The sequence below is a fragment of the Lepidothrix coronata genome, unplaced genomic scaffold, assembly GCF_001604755.1.
Source record: "Lepidothrix coronata isolate B3197 unplaced genomic scaffold, Lepidothrix_coronata-1.0 Scaffold35, whole genome shotgun sequence".
NCBI lineage: Eukaryota > Metazoa > Chordata > Aves > Passeriformes > Pipridae > Lepidothrix > Lepidothrix coronata.
In genome coordinates, this window is record NW_016690215.1 from 1,794,863 (window position 1) to 1,813,032 (window position 18,170).

At 40.1% G+C, this 18,170-nt stretch overlaps 1 protein-coding gene across 4 annotated transcripts in view; it reads left to right on the forward strand.

Annotated features, from left to right (window-relative positions):
* Positions 1-18,170, forward strand: part of SHROOM2 (shroom family member 2) — a 122,892-nt gene that overhangs the window by 97,233 nt on the left and 7,489 nt on the right. Inside the window, exons 1-7 of one of the 4 annotated variants that reach the window (XM_017812307.1) lie at positions 349-365; positions 4,723-4,783; positions 5,026-5,074; positions 6,654-7,403; positions 11,105-11,656; positions 12,562-12,742; positions 17,424-17,696. In XM_017812307.1, coding sequence (XP_017667796.1) covers positions 7,312-7,403; positions 11,105-11,656; positions 12,562-12,742; positions 17,424-17,696 — 1,098 coding nt within the window. In that variant the 5' untranslated portion in view covers positions 349-365; positions 4,723-4,783; positions 5,026-5,074; positions 6,654-7,311. Of the gene's footprint in view, positions 1-165; positions 366-4,722; positions 4,784-5,025; positions 5,075-6,653; positions 7,404-11,104; positions 11,657-12,561; positions 12,743-17,423; positions 17,697-18,170 lie in introns of those variants that run through there. The other 3 variants (XM_017812305.1, XM_017812308.1, XM_017812304.1) reach the window with 3 other exon arrangements.

Genomic DNA, 18,170 nt, shown 5'->3' on the forward strand with positions numbered 1-18,170 from the left:
AGAATAGGGGGAAAAAACATGAGTTAAAACCAGCTAAGATGCTCTGTGTGCATATGCTCGCACACACGCGCTGTTTTTAGCAGCTTTTGTTTTCACAGTTGGCATCATGCACACTGGAATTAGAAGGCAGTGCCTTTCGAAAATACTTGTTTTCTGGACTGAGGGCTGCAGTGCCGTTGTTGTGGCTCAGGGTGCCAGGCTCGGGGTTCCTCTCGGCTAGGGGTGGTGCGAGAGCTTTTCATCTTGTTATTTTCCTGGCAAGCCTGTTACTGTGAGTGCAGGCTTGCACGAAGACCTTTTCCACAGCAGCAGGAGCTATTAGCTGGGAGTGTAAGAGAATTGGATGTGACTATTGGAAGCAAGCGGTGAGTGTGGCTCTGAGTGAAAAGATGGCTATTGAAATGTGTGCATATGCATGCTAATTAATTTAAATAACTGGTTTAGGATTTTTTTTCCTTTAGAGATGAGCTGTGTTCATTTTGTGCTTGCCTGAGAAACCCAGGTGACCTAGCTGTTATTCACAGTGTTTCATTTTATAGCTTTTCTTCTGTTACCTAATAATTTTTGTTCAGCTGCAAGCAGCTGTTTTCAGTAGCAATAGCAACAAGAAATAGCAACAACATATGAGGAAAAAAAATAGATGAAAAAGAATCAAAGGAATGACGACTGGAATGTAGGGGGTTTTTTAGTAAATTGATAAAACAATCATTCTTCTTTGACCTTTTTTTAATGTGACTGTGATTTCCCTGTTAGCAGTGTTGGAAAGTATTGTCTTTTGTCTCTGCAATGGTTGCCATTTGTGTAATATGATGGCTCTCGTTATACTGTTGGGATATTCTGATGATTGAATTCGGTGTGTAAGTATAGAATACATTAACTGGTTGACTTAAGTGAGTAGAAGTCATTTTAATTCCATGCAGGTAATCCCCTGTGTGCTAGGACAGGCATGCAATAGATAATTTTTATGGCTGTATTCCTACTTGCTTTATCTTTTATCATTTATTTTTGATGTGCAACAGAATGGAGGAAGGGCTTTTGTGTTCTGAACTAAGGAAAGGAAAACATCCCTCCCTCTGCCCTTTCCCACAAGATTCTTCCCTTCTGCATAAAGGCCCCTGTGCTGCTCTAAGAAATTTAATTTTAATTGGATTTGATTTTTATTGTGGGTCCATGCCTTTTGCTGTTACCCAAGACTGACTGGCCTACATCTATCCATCAACATAACTTTGTTTAGGTAGTGCAGAATTAGAGTGGGTCTGTTGCATTTATTTCTGATTTTCATGGGGAGAGGGGTAACATTTTTAGAGAGAGAATGAGAGATGAAAACATTGCCATGTGTATGTTGCCATGCAGGCAGGAGAGGAGAGAAATTCTGGTGGGATTGAGGGACTGGCAAGCAGCGTCTGTTATCATATTTCACTCTGTGATAAAGCCAGGTGATAATGCAGGGGTTGTTAAGCTAGAGTGACACTTTGCTTTATCACATTGGGTGCAACAACTAAGCTGTATTTAGTGTAACCGACTAAACAGATAGCTGCCATTGAGGCAGGTAATGTTAACAGGCATTCACAGACAGAACTGAAAAACCAAGACTCGCATCATGATAAACGTGTTGTGGTGTAACAGTGATGTGCCATGGGATATACTTTGTGAAATATCTTGCTGGTTTTGTACCTTCAGTTGTCTTCTGAAGTATATCAGGCCTTTTTTCTTTTTTTCTTTCTTTCTTTCTTTCTTGAGAGAGAGAGAGAAAGCATTCTCTCGTCATTCAGCATTCGTTATTGTTTTCATCTTAGCACATGCTTTGGGTTTAGGACCGTTTGCTTCAGTAGTGCATCTCAAATGGTAGTTGCCATCATCTGTCTCTTCAGACCAAGGCAGTGAACAGCTCTACTTCTTTGTAGTGGCTTATGTGCTGTGCACGACTGTTAGGGTACAGCCATCATGGTCATTATATTACCTGGTTTATAGAGGGTCCTTTTTCTTTGCATTTGTCTTTGAAGATTTCTAACTAGTTTCATAGCCCAAGTTATCATTTAGAATCTTTGGAATATGCTTCATGTGTCACTACCTGATGAGTAGTGTGTGCTGTACTGGCTCAGTAGTGATAGTAGATAGAGTGTTCATCAGAAAAATGAACCACTGGTAATATAATTACCCCAGTATTGGGTTTCTTCATTGTGGTGGTGTGCTGTCAGTGTCTCCTTGGCATTGCAATATTGAAGCCAATTTAAGGGCTTCAAAACCTTTGGGGTCCTGGAGCCTCTAAAAGAAAAAGACATGTGGGACTCAGATGAGGATTGAGATACCTAATAAAAGTGAGATGTCTACATGCAAGTGAAGTGCTGACTCAAGTTATAATCCATAGAGAACTTGAGTGTGATTCTAAGTTGGCTAAACAGTTGGCTAAACACAGGTGTCTAGTGAGACCTGAGATAGCCCAGCATATCCCACTTGGCTTCCAGCTGCCACCTCTTAGGGGAACTGATGTCTTTGAATCTTTAAAGTTTCTGAAATCATAGGAAAACCTATGTTGTTGTTTCAAGCAGACCTATACTGTTTAGAAGAAACTACCCATTTTTGCAGACCATTGCAGAAGTGCTTCTGGATCCCACTGTGCCAAATGCCAGGCAAATACACAATGAAAACATAGTTTCAGCACATAAAGTTTATAGCTGAAAAAGTAACATATTGGCAAGGGTTGTGCTTATGAACAGGATTTTGTCATATGCAAAGACAGTATTTCACAATTGCTTTAAGCCATATAATTATCTGTTTCAAGCCAGGTCAGGTTCTTGATCCAGTTTTATATGGGGCTGTACAGTTGTCCTGCTAGTACAATGGAGAGAGTGGGAAGACAAAACTCAAAATGACCTAACAAGGAGACAGCCTCTTCTGGCAAAATACCTGCATGAGGTCACTCTAAAGGGACTGCAAAACTTTGACCTTGATTTTGAGGGCGTTTTTGTTATTGTATGGTGAGGACTTTTATGGAGGAGTCATACTCAGGTATGAAGATGAAGGCCTTTTTCCAATGTAGCTTGTAGTTCTTGAGAAGGAATTTAAGTTAAATGAGAAACAGCCACTCCATTTGCTCTCTTTTGCCAGTGAGTTAGTGCAGGACACATTGTTGCTTACATAACTGTACTTATGTTTTATGGTGAAACTTTTGCACAGGGGTCAGGTCTTTAACAAATGATACATTTTTCAAATGTTGGCTAATGCATTTTTGCAAAGCTTATCTAGTCTACTATTTTGAAGTTAGAGTGTCTTGTGGCACTGTTTGGGTTGGCCTGAAGCATTGTCAAGAAATTGTAAATCAGACAGATAAGAATCAGACACATATAGTTGATTGAAGTCACTTTCATTTATTGAGGTATGACATTCAATCAAATCATTCTACCTCTGTCTAGATTTAGTCAAACCCTGAGTATGGGGCAAATGAAGGAAGTGGTTTGGGGTTGTTTTTTATGGCAACCAAAAATGTTATTCTTCTGATAGGCATCTATACATAATGATTCATTTTTGTAATTGCTCATTGACTCCACTGGCAGGCCCCTATTAACGTGTGTGTGTATGTGTACATATATATGGTTTAACTTTAATGTGAAAGCTTACATTACTGTTACCTGTCTCTGGTTTGTTAGAATAACCTGTTGTATTATTGCTTGGGAGCCTGAGGGTGTACAGACTGGGGATGAGACTTTGGAGGGTTTTTTTCCCAGCTTAGTGTTTTTTTGGCCTTTACATTGCAATCTTGAGCGTGTATGCCCCAGGCTAATGGAGCCAGAAGGAAACAGAGAGATGTACTTGTCCGTTTAGATAGGAGATACTTAGTGCCAGTATGGAGGTGCACGTTCCCACCCCCATGGCAGTAAGTGGTGTTGTGCTGGGTGACTGTGGCCATCGTGTGAAACGTGTGAGCTACAGAGCAGAGCTCTTCCCATGCTTACCTGGCCCATGAGTGCAGAGCCTCTTGTCTCTCCACACAGACCCCCTCTGGGAATGCTGAGCCCTTTTCTAAATGAGAGATTCTCAAAAATGTGGAGGACTGGTTTGTGTAATGAAGCAATGCCTTCTTTTCAGTTAAAAGCATACATTGGTTTTCTGCCCTCCATCATTTAGATATGGAGGCTCCTATAGCTAAATACCAAAAGCAGATGCAGTAAAAAAGGTTCATGTTAGACTCCTGTACTAGACTCACCCTTAGTGAATACCACTTTGTATCAACAAAGACTCTTAATTACACTTCCTTTGCAGTCCAGGCTGAGCGGTGTAAGTTGTCTGACAGTCAAAGCTGTAATGTCGTGGCGTGCCAGGGGTGGAAAATGTGGTGTGAGCTTTCCCAGTTCTGTTGCTTCACAAAGGCTCTTGCATTTGGGAAATTGTGGCATTGTATTATGGGGATGGGGGAGATTTGGGTTTGAAGATGACTAAGAGTTTAATGTTTTTGATGTTGACTGGTTTGTTATCTAAAATGAAAATAGTAATTAAGTCAATTGTCATATTTTCAGATTACTTAAAACTGTTCTGTCTCTCTCACTTTGTGATGCTTGGTTATAAATGATAAATTCCTTTCAGTGGTATGTTATCCTTGCATAATCCTATGAGCCTCATTTCCAAACCAGCTGTATTCTGGGCACATTATTACATGATGCACCAACAGATGTAAAGCAGCTTAGTGGACTTCTTGGTATTGATAATAATGTAACACCTTTACAGGTTCTTGCCACTGTTTTCTCCTGGGGCTTGAAGCTTGTTTTCTTTTCCTCCTTTCTGGACAGTAAGCTTGAATCTCTCCAAAATAATGTGATAAGCATGTTTTGCATGAGGACCCACTCACAGTGTTGAATGTAGCTACCACTTTTCCTCAGACCTGTTATCTGTGGCACTGCAAAACTTTTGATTAATTTTGTGGAAGCTATATGAAGACACGTGTGTAATCTCTGAATTGTATCTCCATGTTTGCAAATGCAGCATCTCTGAATTTCTCTCTGCTGTAATTCTTTATTTCCTTTTGCTCAGTTTTGGAAGGTGACAGGACTACTGAAGCATTCATTGCTTCTGAGCCAGGGTAATATTATATATATATTTATGTATATATATATATATGTATGTACCAATATATTGGTTACATGTTTTGGATATGCAGATGTGTCAGATCAGTGATGTACTCTGTTCTGTTTGCTTCCACCAGCACTCCCACTCCCAATCTGCATGCAAAATTCATAGTATACTTTGCAAATTGGCTGAGGTAATGCATGTGATTGATGTCTTTGAGACATTTCATGCCATGCCCTTGATTCTTCTGTGCACCTGAGTGCATCTGTTACCCTGTCTTATGTTATGGCTTATGGATGTGAAGATGAATAGGGAGGCCTGAAGAATTTTTGCATGGGTTAACTAGAAGAAAATTGTGCTCTTCATGGGTTATGTTGACAATGAAAAATGCTGGTTATAACACAATATTTCATACTTTAGGCCTGCAATCTTTATCTGGTAAATATTTCCATTAAAATTAGTGGAGCTATTTACAGGCCTGGTTCTGTTTACATTGAACTCACTAGGGGAGACCAGCTGACTCTTTTAATGCCACACAACCAAATCTGAATAGCGTTGTCTTTATGGCCATTTATATAATTTTTTACTGCACAAAACTGTCCTTCATCTAGTGTTAAAATAGGATTCAGTAAATATTGATTTGTAAAACAGAATTGACTCTGAATTTGTCAGATGACTTGAAATTGTCTGAACCAACTTCTATTTCTTTCCCAATTTGTCTTTATCTGGTGAGCACAAATGTACTACCTGTTTTGTGGCAAAGTACAAGCTTGGAGCTGCAAAAGCCTATTTCCTGACTAGAGAAGTAGAGAGTGTAAAATTAGAATAAACCCAAAAGTATTTTTAAGATAAGGCCTTTTTGGCTATTGTTTGTCATTTGTGCTGACAGGGTAAAAGAGGTTCAAGTTTAAAATAAGGAAAATACTATCTTTTCTAAATTTCCTTTTCTGCCTTAATTTCAGGAGACACTCATTTTCCATTTTCCAGTTTTTTAGCTTTAGCAAACATTTTGTTTGCACTTGTTTCATTTTTCAGCAGTTATACAAAAATTCAACCTCCAGATCCATAATTAAAGTTCATGATATTCAATTCACATTTAAAAAATCACATTAAAAATTACACTGGAGTAATTAATTTTGCACTTAGGTAAGAAACTTGTTTTCCATGCTTTGTTACTGACTCCGGAGCAAAAAGAGAATTAAATTTTAATATTAGGATTTCTCTTCTGGAGACAGCTTTATTTTCTACCAACATTTGGACATTTGACTGTGCCACAAGAGGTGTGCTGTGCATTTGAGTAAGCCATGCACACTGCAGCGCCTCGGTTTACCTGAAGGTTGGGTTGCGTCCTGTGGTGCTCCATACCCTAATTTAGCCTGACATTATGTTTAGACTCATCACATTAGATTAGGTACACTGTGTGTTCCCATACATGAGAGGATGTTTTTGTGCTGTACAATTGCCATAGATTGGAGGAATTGGTGTTAAATGTTGGATGTGATCTCGATGTTCAAGCTTCCTGGGTTGGAGTGGTGGCCTTGCTCCGAAGGAAGTAAATCAGCAGCATACTAACAATGTGTTCTTTTCTCTAGGCAAGCTGACACTGGGGCCCTAAGGGAAAACTCACAAGAGAAGAGGGATCAGCTGGACCAGAATTTAGGCCACAAGTGGAAGGCGTCTGTCAGACCTTTGCACGTGCAAGAACCTGCAGTTCTGCCTCATGAGAGTCGGGGCAGGTCTGGGACATTGCCCAGTGATTACCGATACTCTCAGGAAAACGTGAGCGAGAAGAGCAAAGATCGTAGCTTGCCTCATCTCACCTGCTCTGAGCCACAGACCTTGAACGAGAACCACTCCTATCTGTCCCAGAGCAAAGGAGAGGAAAACCATAGGATAGAGCCGTTGCTGCTGAACAAGAAGCGTGGACCTGCTCCTCAGAGGCCACCACCACCTAAAATAGATAAATACAGGCGACCAGATAATTCTGCACCATCGCTTGGCACCTCTTCTGAATCTCTGCTGGCAGCAGTCAGCCAGCCCTTTCTGTCCTCATCCCCCAGCTCTGCTGAAGTCTTTGCCAGTCACTCCTCTCTCTCTCAGAGTCCTGCAGCTTTCAATGGAAAACTGAAAAGTGCTAACCCACAGCAGCTCCAGCAAGTGTCATCCACAGAGAATGTTTGTCAGCACTTAGAAGAAAAAACTAACCTTAGGTCTGAGTCTTCCAAGTATCGATATCTTCAAAATCCTGGCATGGAGTCATCAAGGTCCCCTTCTCCCCAGTTTGCACCACAGAAGCTCACTGATAAACCTCCTGTGTCTGTACAGGATGACAACCCAGCCAGGTACTAGATGTAACTCCTTTATTGTTTTATTAACACTTTTTGGCCAGTTAGACCTCATTAATGGTTGTCTGTTCATTTTCTTTACACATCCTTCAAGTTCATTGTGTGAGCCATTGCAGCACATCCTAAAGAGACCAAAGACTTGTGTGAAATTGCATTTGATGCCATTTATGTCCTTCAAGTGGTTCATGGTTTCTTTGGTTGACTGCTGCTGCTCAGTTGTTACAGCTGATAGTAGAAAATGCAAGGGGGGGATTCTAAAGGATTTTCCACTGTAAGTCCAGGCAAAATCAGAAGATTACCTGTTATCATTTCCCCTACCCGAGTCTGTATATAAATATGAATCCATGTAGGGACAAAGCAGATGTGGGAAGGGAAGCTGGATCCTTTGGGTGAACATCTGTTTTGAAAACACACACAGTAACATACACTGCCAAATCATGACTGTCTTTATGTTACTTTTACAATGAAATTGGTACTCTGGGTAGTCTGTGAAGGGGTCCGCAGTATTTTGTGTTGACATGGACTGAAGACTCAGTGCAAGATAAACTCAGAATTAGACAAACCAACTGAAATTAATTGGTTGCTGTGTCTGTCATATGCTGCTAACATCATGAAAGGTTATTCTCCCGCAAGATAACAAACTCTTCCAGGAACCTAAGGAATCTTGGTTTTAAATTTTTCAGCACTATAATTCATGGTTAAAGAATGAAAACAAAGCCTCTGAGCTGAATTCATGCAGAGGTTGCTTCTCTGAGAAAAAGTAGTTGGTGTAGCTTTTCTCTAATCTATTGTAAATGGTTGAACAGACTCAATCATACTGTTTTCCAACGTACCTTATGACATAGAAGACATGAATCACTTTTTTTTTTTTTTCCTAAGCAGGCCTTGATGTTTTTCCTTTTATAATTGGAGGAAAAAATGAGGTTTCATCCTGTCGCATTTTTAACATGAAGTAATAATATAATTTATAATGAAAAGTGCAACATGTCATGTGAATCCTAGCATCCATGTGCTAAGGTAGCTGACAGTAATAATTTCCTTAAGGTATTGCTTTGACTTCCTTAATGTGTTGCCTTATGAATAGCTACTAAGGATGCATAGAAAGCTAATTGTATTTTTCCTTCCTTTTTGCTAAGCTTTAATGTTGAAATGAGCACTGAGGTATACCTAATTGTATGCCCATATCTAAATGATAATATACTTACCCTGCAAATCTGATAACATTTAAAATTCTTAAGCCCAGACAACTCTTGTCTCCATACAGTGTATTGTCCTGAGTTCATAATTACATTACTCACTAAAACAGGTTTGGCCAAAAAGGACAGGCATGGGAGCCAAACCTGTGAACTTTCTATAAGGTATTTATTTCATATGTTTAAAATATGTTAAGTAGATTTACCTTAATATGCAGTTAATCTGATTGGGCTTATTATTTCTGTTGTCTCCTTGCATATGAGCTTTTGGACATGCTAGTTTGCATGCTGTGGACAGCTAATGTTTGATGTCATCAACATGGAGCTGGGTACTCTTCTTTAAGAAAGGTGTCTTGTTTATCAGCAAGCCTAAGTGGGTGAGTGTGCAGGGTTTCCTGCGGCATTTTAGGTAGAACAGTGTGGTGCAGGGAAATAGTGGCAGTGTGCAGAACCCAGCTATTGCCAAAGACAACTGTTTAGCAATAACAAAGATGAAAAGAGTGCATCAGGATGTGTGTTTCAATAGATTTCCAGTAAACCTACGCTCAGGTCAAGGAGTGACTGTGTTTGTGGTTGGGTTGAAGCTTTGGAATCTCCGCAAGCGGAGTTGCTGCAAGTCAGAATTTCATGCTGCCTTTTCACAAATGGAAAACCTTCAGAAATCAGGAGGATAGTGGTTGCAGAAACAGAATTTTTGAAGCACCTGGTGTTGAACTGTCTTTGCTCTTACTGAAATCAGTAAGAGCAAACTGAAATCAATTGAATTAATGATGACTTAAGTATCTGGAAAATCTTTGACTAGGCTGAGAGGAATGCACTCAGAGTCTCAGAACAGATGCCGGGCATTTTAGGTGAAGAATTGCAGTCAGCTCACTTCTCTTCCAGTTGCTCCGCACACATTTATGCACTCATCTTGTATTTCCCCCAAATTCCAAAGTGTGTTCCTCTTCACAGTCTGGTGGAGTTGAAAAGGTGTGGGCTTTATTTAAAAACAAGAAAAAGAAAGGGCTGGGGTGGTGTTTGGACACTGCCCAGCTCTGCTGCAGTCAGGAGAGCCCACGTCTCCAGCCAGGGAGCTGGGACTGATCAGTGGTCACGGGCATGAGCTCTTTAAAATGACAGTCACCTTGAATGAAAACAACCTAACTGAAATGGAAATGGAGAGGTTCAGCATGAGCTGAAAAACCTGCCCCAAATTTGGACTAGTATGCCAAAGTATGTCTGCAAAGCACTTGTGAAAAGTAAATACCTACTGGGAGGCTGCATGTTCATTCAGAGGCAAATATACCTTTAAAATACAAGACACAACTTCTGAAAAATATGAAGTCTAACAGATTCTGCTGTTACCAACAATCAAAAAGTATAAGTTTACTTTTAAGGAAAGTGTCACACCCACACTTAGAGGAAAAGAGCTGTAGTATGTCTTGGTCACTTATCTGAAAGGCAGCAAACTACTCAACCAGATGAAACCAGATATTTTAGCCAGTAGGCAATGTTCCTTTACTTGCTGTAAAGCTTCCAAACCCACATTATGACAATAATTTTAAACTTTCTGCAAACTCAGAACCACTAAACTAGACTTCAGTTTCGTATATGGTTTACATACAGTACAGATGCTTCTGTAATGTTATTTAACATGTTACTGTCCAATTTAAAAATTTGAGTTATCCTCCTCTTTAAATAGTTTTCCTTAGTGAATGGCTAAGATGGCCCTTTGTGCTATGCTCTACAGAATTTTTGCTATAAGCTTCCCTTAAAAGGAGTATCCAGAATTGTGTGTTATCCTCTTCAGTGACTGGTTTTTCTTCTCTAAGTGGAAAACCAGGACACTATGGTGGGATCTATTTATTCAACTTCTATATCATGTGTAATGTTATAAATACAGATTTTTTTTTTGATCACATAATTAAGTTTTGAATGATTTCCAGGTTTTCCATGTGTGATTATTTGTTATTCTTGTAGCTCAGCAAAGGCCTAGCCTGGGGGATGCTTCCATCTGGTCTGTTGTCTCTTCCCTTGGAAGCACTGAGAATTGATGTGAGGGCACAAACTCCCCAGGAAGCTAAGCTTCCTGTCAGGCCCAAAGCCGAGGCCGCTGTTGGATGTGTGTGAGTCAGTGAGGTTGAGCTCGAGGTGTGTTTTCCTCTATACGTGTGGCAACAAAGGGGAAAAGGCAGCAGCACAGTCTGAAATCTGGGGCCTGGATGCTGAGATTGGACCCTCATGTTCATGGAAACAAACATAAGTCCCAAGCAGTCTTGCACAATACTCACGATACAGGACTTAAGTCTTAGGACTGCTTACAAATGAACTAATAATACTATTTAAATGTGTGGACAGAAAACATGTAGACTTAGAGTTAGACACAGGGCAAGGCATATTCCATTACCTTGGTCTCTTAGCTATCTTTTTTTTTTTGTATTTGGACTTCCCCTCTGATTTGGAGATATGAATTGAGATGTAAGGTTCTTCCATTTCTAAAGATGAATTTTGTTTATTTTCCAGAATTGAAAGGGTTATAGACAACAATACTACGGTGAAAATGGTTCCCATCAAAATAGTTCATTCTGAGAGCAGCGCAGAGAAGGAGAGTCGGCAGAGTCTTGTCAGTACTATGGAGCCTCCTGCTTTACCCAGTGGTTTGGAAAAGGACCAGATTAAAACACTCAGCACTTCTGAGCAGTCCTATTCGCGATTCTGTGCTTACACCAGGCAAGGTGTAGAACCAGAGCCGGAAGCCAGAACCAAACCAGCTGACCCTCAACCTGCTGAAGAACCTGGGAGCAACTTGAAGGACAGCAATGCTGCCACACAAGCAGCCAGCTATGTAAAGGCCAAAGAAAAGAGCTTCGAAGACTGGAAGTCGGAAGAACTTGCCAGAGAGATTGTGGGAAGAGATAAATCTCTAGCAGACATATTAGATCCTAATGTGAAAATCAAAACAACAATGGATCTGATGGTTGGTATATTCCCTAAAGATGAACATCTCCTAGAAGAAGCTCAGCAACGCAGGAAGCTCCTGCCAAAAGTTCCTTCTCCAAAAATTTCAGAGGAGAAGTGAGTATTACTTTATGTAAGCCAGTGTGTCCTTGTAAGCTTCTATCCAAAGTGTACCAGTATTCCTGTGGGGCTGAAGGTGAGGGTCTTCCTACTGTTGAGGTTTGGGTCTTTTATGAGACTTTTTTGTCAGAATGTTAGTTAAGCATTATCTACTAACAATACCATTAATGATGGAAACAAAACAGTGTTGTACAATATGAAAAATTTCCCAAGACCTGGTTGAAAACCGTTTTTTGACAACTTAAGGAATAATTAACTTTTCCCGTTTCATAGTGATTAGATATTTTGCCAAGGTCATCCAGTCTAGTATCTAGATAGAGAATATTCAAGCCTTTTTTATGTGATGGAAATTTATAAAGACAGGTGGAAGCGGGCATGAGGCATTTCCTGGAATTGAATGAGGTCAGAGTAAGAAAAGAATTAAATTCTGTTCATGTTGATGTTCTGTGGTTTTCGTTTTGTTGATACAAGTTTTCTGATAAGTTATAGCCTTCTAGAGAAGTCAGTGTGTGATTCCGTAATCAAAAAGTTAAATACTTAACACTGTAGTGTCCCACATTTGGCTGTCTGAAAGGATACTCTCTATGACACTGGAGGTCTTCACAGGACTTTGTAAAATGTAACTTTACATTTTGTTTCCAGATGAGATATCTTCAATCCGTTTCACCTCTTGTAGTGGTGAAAGGTCTTCTGTACAACTTCAGTTTTAGCTTTTACTGGTCACATACTGAGTTGATACAAATTTTCTTTACAGACATCATCTATTTATCCTGTTTGCATAGGTAATGGCTTTCTGTTGAGCCCCCTGCTTCCTCAGTGAAATGATTGCTCTAAAAGATTGTCCTTTCTTTGCATTGATTAGTGTGTCAAGGCAGTTAATGAAAGTTTTGACTTTTTCCCAGGAAAGAGGAGCAGAGCACACCGTCTGCCATCTCCCTGACAACCAATTCTACTTACTACAGCACATCTGCACCAAAGGCAGAGCTGCTGATTAAAATGAAGGACATGCAGGAGCAGCAGCAACAGCAGCAGAGTGAGGATGATTCTGAAGATGAGCTGGATCATGACTTGTCAGAGAAGAAGGTAAAAAACATTTCTAAAAGTGTAATGAGAGGCTCTGAGTTTTGTGCATTTCATTAGCTGTGAATTTGTTAGGTTAAACACCCCTCAATAAAAGGCCTTTTAGATGTACAGGATGACTTAGAAAAATCAGCCTTTTTTTTTTTTTTTTTTTTTTAATGCACAGAGAAGCACAACTCGGACGATGATGAAATCAGTCACTCACAACTCAACTTCCTCCGGAAAGCCTTTTTTTTTTTTTTTTTTTTTCAAGTTTTTGGAGGTGAGTTAAATGTCCAGCTGTGAATTCAGGAACTGGAGATTATGTGCTTCTTGCAAATGCATGCAGGTTTTGGAAAGTCTCAAGGGGAGAAGTTTTGGGGAGGTTATTTTCAAATATCATTTTCCATTTGAGGTGGTTCTGCATTTCTTACACATACTAGGTACAAAGAAACACCAGTATGTATCCCACTGTAGCTGATGGTGGTTTTAATTGTTCCATACTTTTGAAATTTAAGTCAAGATTAGGCTTGTCTCAAGAGAGAAGGAACATACACACACACCTTCTTTTTTTCTCCCCCCCCCCATTTATTTCCATGAGCAGCAAACCACTTGACCCTCTATTTCTCCTACTTCCCAAATTAATAACCGTTGTGGGAGATAGCTAATCAGCTTGGTGGATTCACTGGAACTTACTCGTCACAAAGGAGGCAGCCTTCTCCACTCTTGTTCTTCCCCATCCTTTGGTGTTTTATTTCTGATAGGTGATCATTATAATCCCCACGATATTAAAATGATGATCTGACATTTCTGTGGTTTGAGGAAGTGGTGTCCTATGTTAAAATCATTGCACTCATCTCAATAGCGATTTTACACAAAATATTTAGTCATACATCCCAGTATGGATAAGCTGGAGGAAATGGTCTGTTTGATCAAGTAAAGTAGTGTAGTTTAACTCTGTTTACCTAAGCCAGTAATGCAGTGGTGTGCAGACCTTTTCTGTTGAAGTCAGCTCTCTGCTGAATAATCAGCTGCCAGGGTGTACTTGATAATCCAGTCCCAAAGACACATCTTGTCATTATTACGAATATACTTAGTTGCTGAGAATGAGAGATTTTGTAGGAGATTCACATCTCTGGTTCAGTGCAGGAGTGGCTACCACCATATTCGAGGGGGCTGTTGTGTTTTCTGTTAGCTCTCTGTTTTATTTTAACCTCCCTCTGCCGCCTCTGCATTGCACAGTTCAATACACCATATACTGCCAGGGGCATGGTATGTCTGCAGCAGCAGACCTTCCCTTACCCTCCTGCCCCACAGCCACTGAATCCAACAGCTGTACTATTTAGACAAATTAAAGATTTCCCTTCATTTTAAGTATAATTTGGTTTTATCTGGTGCCACGCATGATGGGTCACATTCATCATTTTTGCTAGAATTAGTTCCATTCTCATTAATTGTAGGAGAGAGGGAAAACTGAACCTTTCTTGTTTGCCCAACAAACTAAATACTAAAACTTTTATAAGTAAAGGTACCATTTATTGGTGTTGGTTTCTTAACAGGAAAATCATGTTCACCCTTTCCATACTCCTCCATCCATCCCCTCAGCTTCAGTTACACAACACTAAGCATAAGAGAGAAAATTTTTCTTGAAGAGCTTTTAGCAGAACTCTCCCACTTCTCTAAATACGCATGTTGTTGTAACCACACACACTGCTGCTTACTTCTCTCCCTGCTCCTCCACATGCGGTAGGATGGAGCACTCAGTTCAGTGGGCTTTCATCATGGATCTTGTCAGAAAACATATAAAACTCAGAGTAAGTGGGTCAAGGCATTTTTGTAAAACAGAATATATAGCTTGGCCCAGCTTCATGTATTTGGCAACAGTTTAACAAGGGATCGTTAAGGACTTGAACACTTTTATGACTTTAGTTATTTTAGAGGGGGCGTACACCCAGAACCTGTTATTTGATTCCTAGAAACTGGGCGGTTCTGTTATGAGATATCTTAATTGCAGTCCACTGTGGAATGATTGCAGTATTTGTCATTTTCTGCTTTGCAAACCAGAAATGTGTGGTACTTCTTTTTTTACTTTTGAAAGAAGTATAGGAGTTTCATATAGAGTTGTTAATTCTTTTAGTTTTATTTTTGGGTCGATCCCTGTATTCCCAGCTAGCAGTATGTGTCTCATGTACTGAGTTTAATATAGTTTTGCCACAATTATAAAATACTGATCAGATGTTGAAGATGCTGCAAGAGTGGTTTTTGTAGCTAGGAAAATCCATGTGTGGCTGAGTAGGAAGTTTCCCCTTTGCCTTTAGGAAAGTTTTGACAGTTTCTGAAGAGTATAAAAATAATTGAAGAGTACCAAGTTTTTCCTGGTCTTAGGCCTGAATTCCTTAGGAATGGGGTGGTGAGCTGAGAGCAGAGGATAATTTACATAAAGCATGCCAAGCAGTGAACCACCTGAGCAACACTGCTGAGCTACTTTCTGTGTTGCTGGTCAGATCAGCAAGAATTACTGGGGGAAAAAATAGGTTTTATTATTTTCTCGTGTACTGGTACAGAAGTCACAGCTATAAATTATTCATCTGCCAGTTTCAAGATGCAGATTGCAGCTCTTCTGGCTCAATAGATGTTAAACACAATACAGGTTTTCTGCTGGCTAGCGAAAGCAGAATGAGCACACAGTTGCTGCATGCAGGGGCTGTTTCATCTGGGTAGGAAGCAATCAGTGATCATAAGCCAATTCTTAATAGATATGACAGTCTTAGTATTTATGGCCTTCTCACCTGCAAAATCAGTCCCTTAGAGGCTGGCTTCAGCTGCTTGGGGACATCTAAACAGGATGTTACTGGGAAAATGGCTTCTTTCTGTTTTTTGAAAGATAGAAGCTGAGAGAGCTGATCTGGACTGTCAGACCAGATCAGTAAACATGGAGCACACATACGGCCTTTTTTCATTAGAGAAAGTTGCAGCACAGCTGCAGAAGTGAAAAACTTGAGATAATAACATAGGGTACAATGGTATCCTGTTGTGTTTCAAATGGTGAAACAGCAGCATAGTGCATGTCATCGGAGGGAAATGAGAGCGTAGCACTGTGACCTACATAATCCAAATCAAACTGCATTTGCATTGAGGGAAGGGGGGGAAAAATCAAATCCTGCAGATTAATCAGTCAGTAAAGCAGGCATCTGTAGAACTGCTTACTACCTTAATCTTTTGGGCACCCGGACTAACAGATAGCCCAAATCCTGATTAACCTGGACTGAGTACATTAAATCAAAAAGGAGAAAACCAATGTGGATAATCCATGGGTTGAATTTCTACTTTTAAAAAGGCTGCTGAATTTTCAGGGTGTAGTTGCTTTCTGTTAAGATGGCAGACTGTTTTGGTTTGGGTTTTTTGTTCCCAAAATAAATTGGCAATGACTGTTCAGTGGCAGCTGCTATCAGTATGTTTCTCAGTAATCACGAAGGCTTGTAATCAGATTTGCATATAGAAAGCAGAGTTCCTAAAGAATGCCATGAGTAATTTAAAAAGAAAAAAAAAAGGCAATGGGTACTGTGAAATAATGACCATTTTAAAGGATGTAATTTCCATTCAGAAATTACACTGAGGTGTATTTTTAGAGAATGCTTTGGGAATTTTTCTTACCTGAAATTAGCTGAATACCAAATAGGCATCTACATTTAAATGAACGAGGCATTTTTAGGATATGATTCATCTCATGTTAGGGTAGACAACTAACTGAACTGACTTCCACCCCTTGTGCACAAGTGAGAGCTAGGGGGTGACTAAGGAACAGGACCTCCTGCCCAAATGCAGGGAAGTAACTGGGCAGCACAGGCTGACCACAGGTTCGCTTGAGGGAGAAGATTTGCATTCTTTGTCTGATTCTGCCTGTGATGCACCTGACATGTTTTTTCTAAGGCAGTGCATGTGCTTTTCAGGCAGTGGGGGATTATAGTACAGAAGCCCCCCAGACTGCAAGTGAGGTGGTATATCCATCCACTTGGCATGGGACAGTGGCGGCCAGAGACTCTTGTTTGGTCCTTTGGAAGAGCGACTTTGCACAGGGCTGCTTTGTACAATACAATGCCTTTTGTTCCCTGTTCTGTGCCATAGGGATTATGATCTCCCCACAGAAATGTTGTACGGCACTGTTACCACTAAGATTTTCTTGGAGTGGAAGGGTTGCTATTGGAGGAACACTAATATTATGCAAAAAGGAAGAAAAAGCTAGACAGTGCCCTAGTTTTAACTGTATCATGTGGAAAATACAGGATTGTTTTTCTGGTGCTGTGTATGTTCCTAAGTGCAGTTCTTCAGCAAGGTGTTATGGACCTGATATTTAGAGAGAAAAGGATGTGCTGTACTTTATGCTGTTCCATAGCAGGCTTTGAAGCTGTTCAAAGAAGAAGCAGGAATGCTTGTTGATGAGGTGGAATTCCTTCATCTTTTGCCACCAAGGTAATTTGCTTTAATACAGGTCTCAAGCTAAGCATTGTACAGCTATGTCCTGAACCTTTGAATCCAGATGTATAGACCTTAGACATATACTTAGATATGTATTTATTTGTAACACAGTTATTGTCAAAGCCTCATGGGAATTTAAAATGTATTGAAGTGCTAGCTGACATGACTTTCATAAGTAGGGAAAAATACAGTAGTGCTAATAAATTCTTATCTGCTTTATTTTCCACAGCAAGAACTTATTGACAGCATTAGTAGGAAGCTGCAGGTGCTGAGAGAAGCACGGGAGACGCTTCTGGAAGACATCCAAGCAAATAATATACTGGGGGAGGAGGTAGAGGCCATTGTGAAAGAGGTTTGCAAACCAAATGAGTTTGACAAATTCAAGATGTTTATTGGCGACCTTGACAAAGTGGTCAACCTCCTGCTGTCCCTGTCCGGTCGTCTGGCCCGGGTGGAAAATGCCCTTAACAACCTGGATGACAACACTGCTCCGGAAGAAAGGGTGAGAAAGGCCAACAATAATATCACTGCATTTACTGAAGCTGGAGTGGGGGCTTTTGTTTGGTTTTGTTTATCTACATTACAGAGCTCAAGAGGAGAGATAACGAGTGGATAAATCTCATCAGGCCATTTGTTTTAGATTTCTTAAAACTTTTCTCTTTGCCTTGGTTTTTTTGGAATACTAAAACTACAAGCGGCTTGCTAAGAAAAAGTGGGTTAGGGGTGCACCATACTGGAAAACAGACTTCTTGGCAGAAGTTTAAAGAAAGAGGGGGTCTACTGATAAGAGCTTAGAAAGGAGGCAAACAAAAATATTCTAACAATTCAAGATGGGAAAAGGAGTGTTGCAGAAAGCTTACAGGCTTCTTTATACTCAATGATCGTGATACAAATCTATAAGGTAGTTACAAAGAATATGTTTCTCAGCTACTACAGCTTCCTCCACGATGCTGCCTAGCAAGGAACAAGAGCAAGG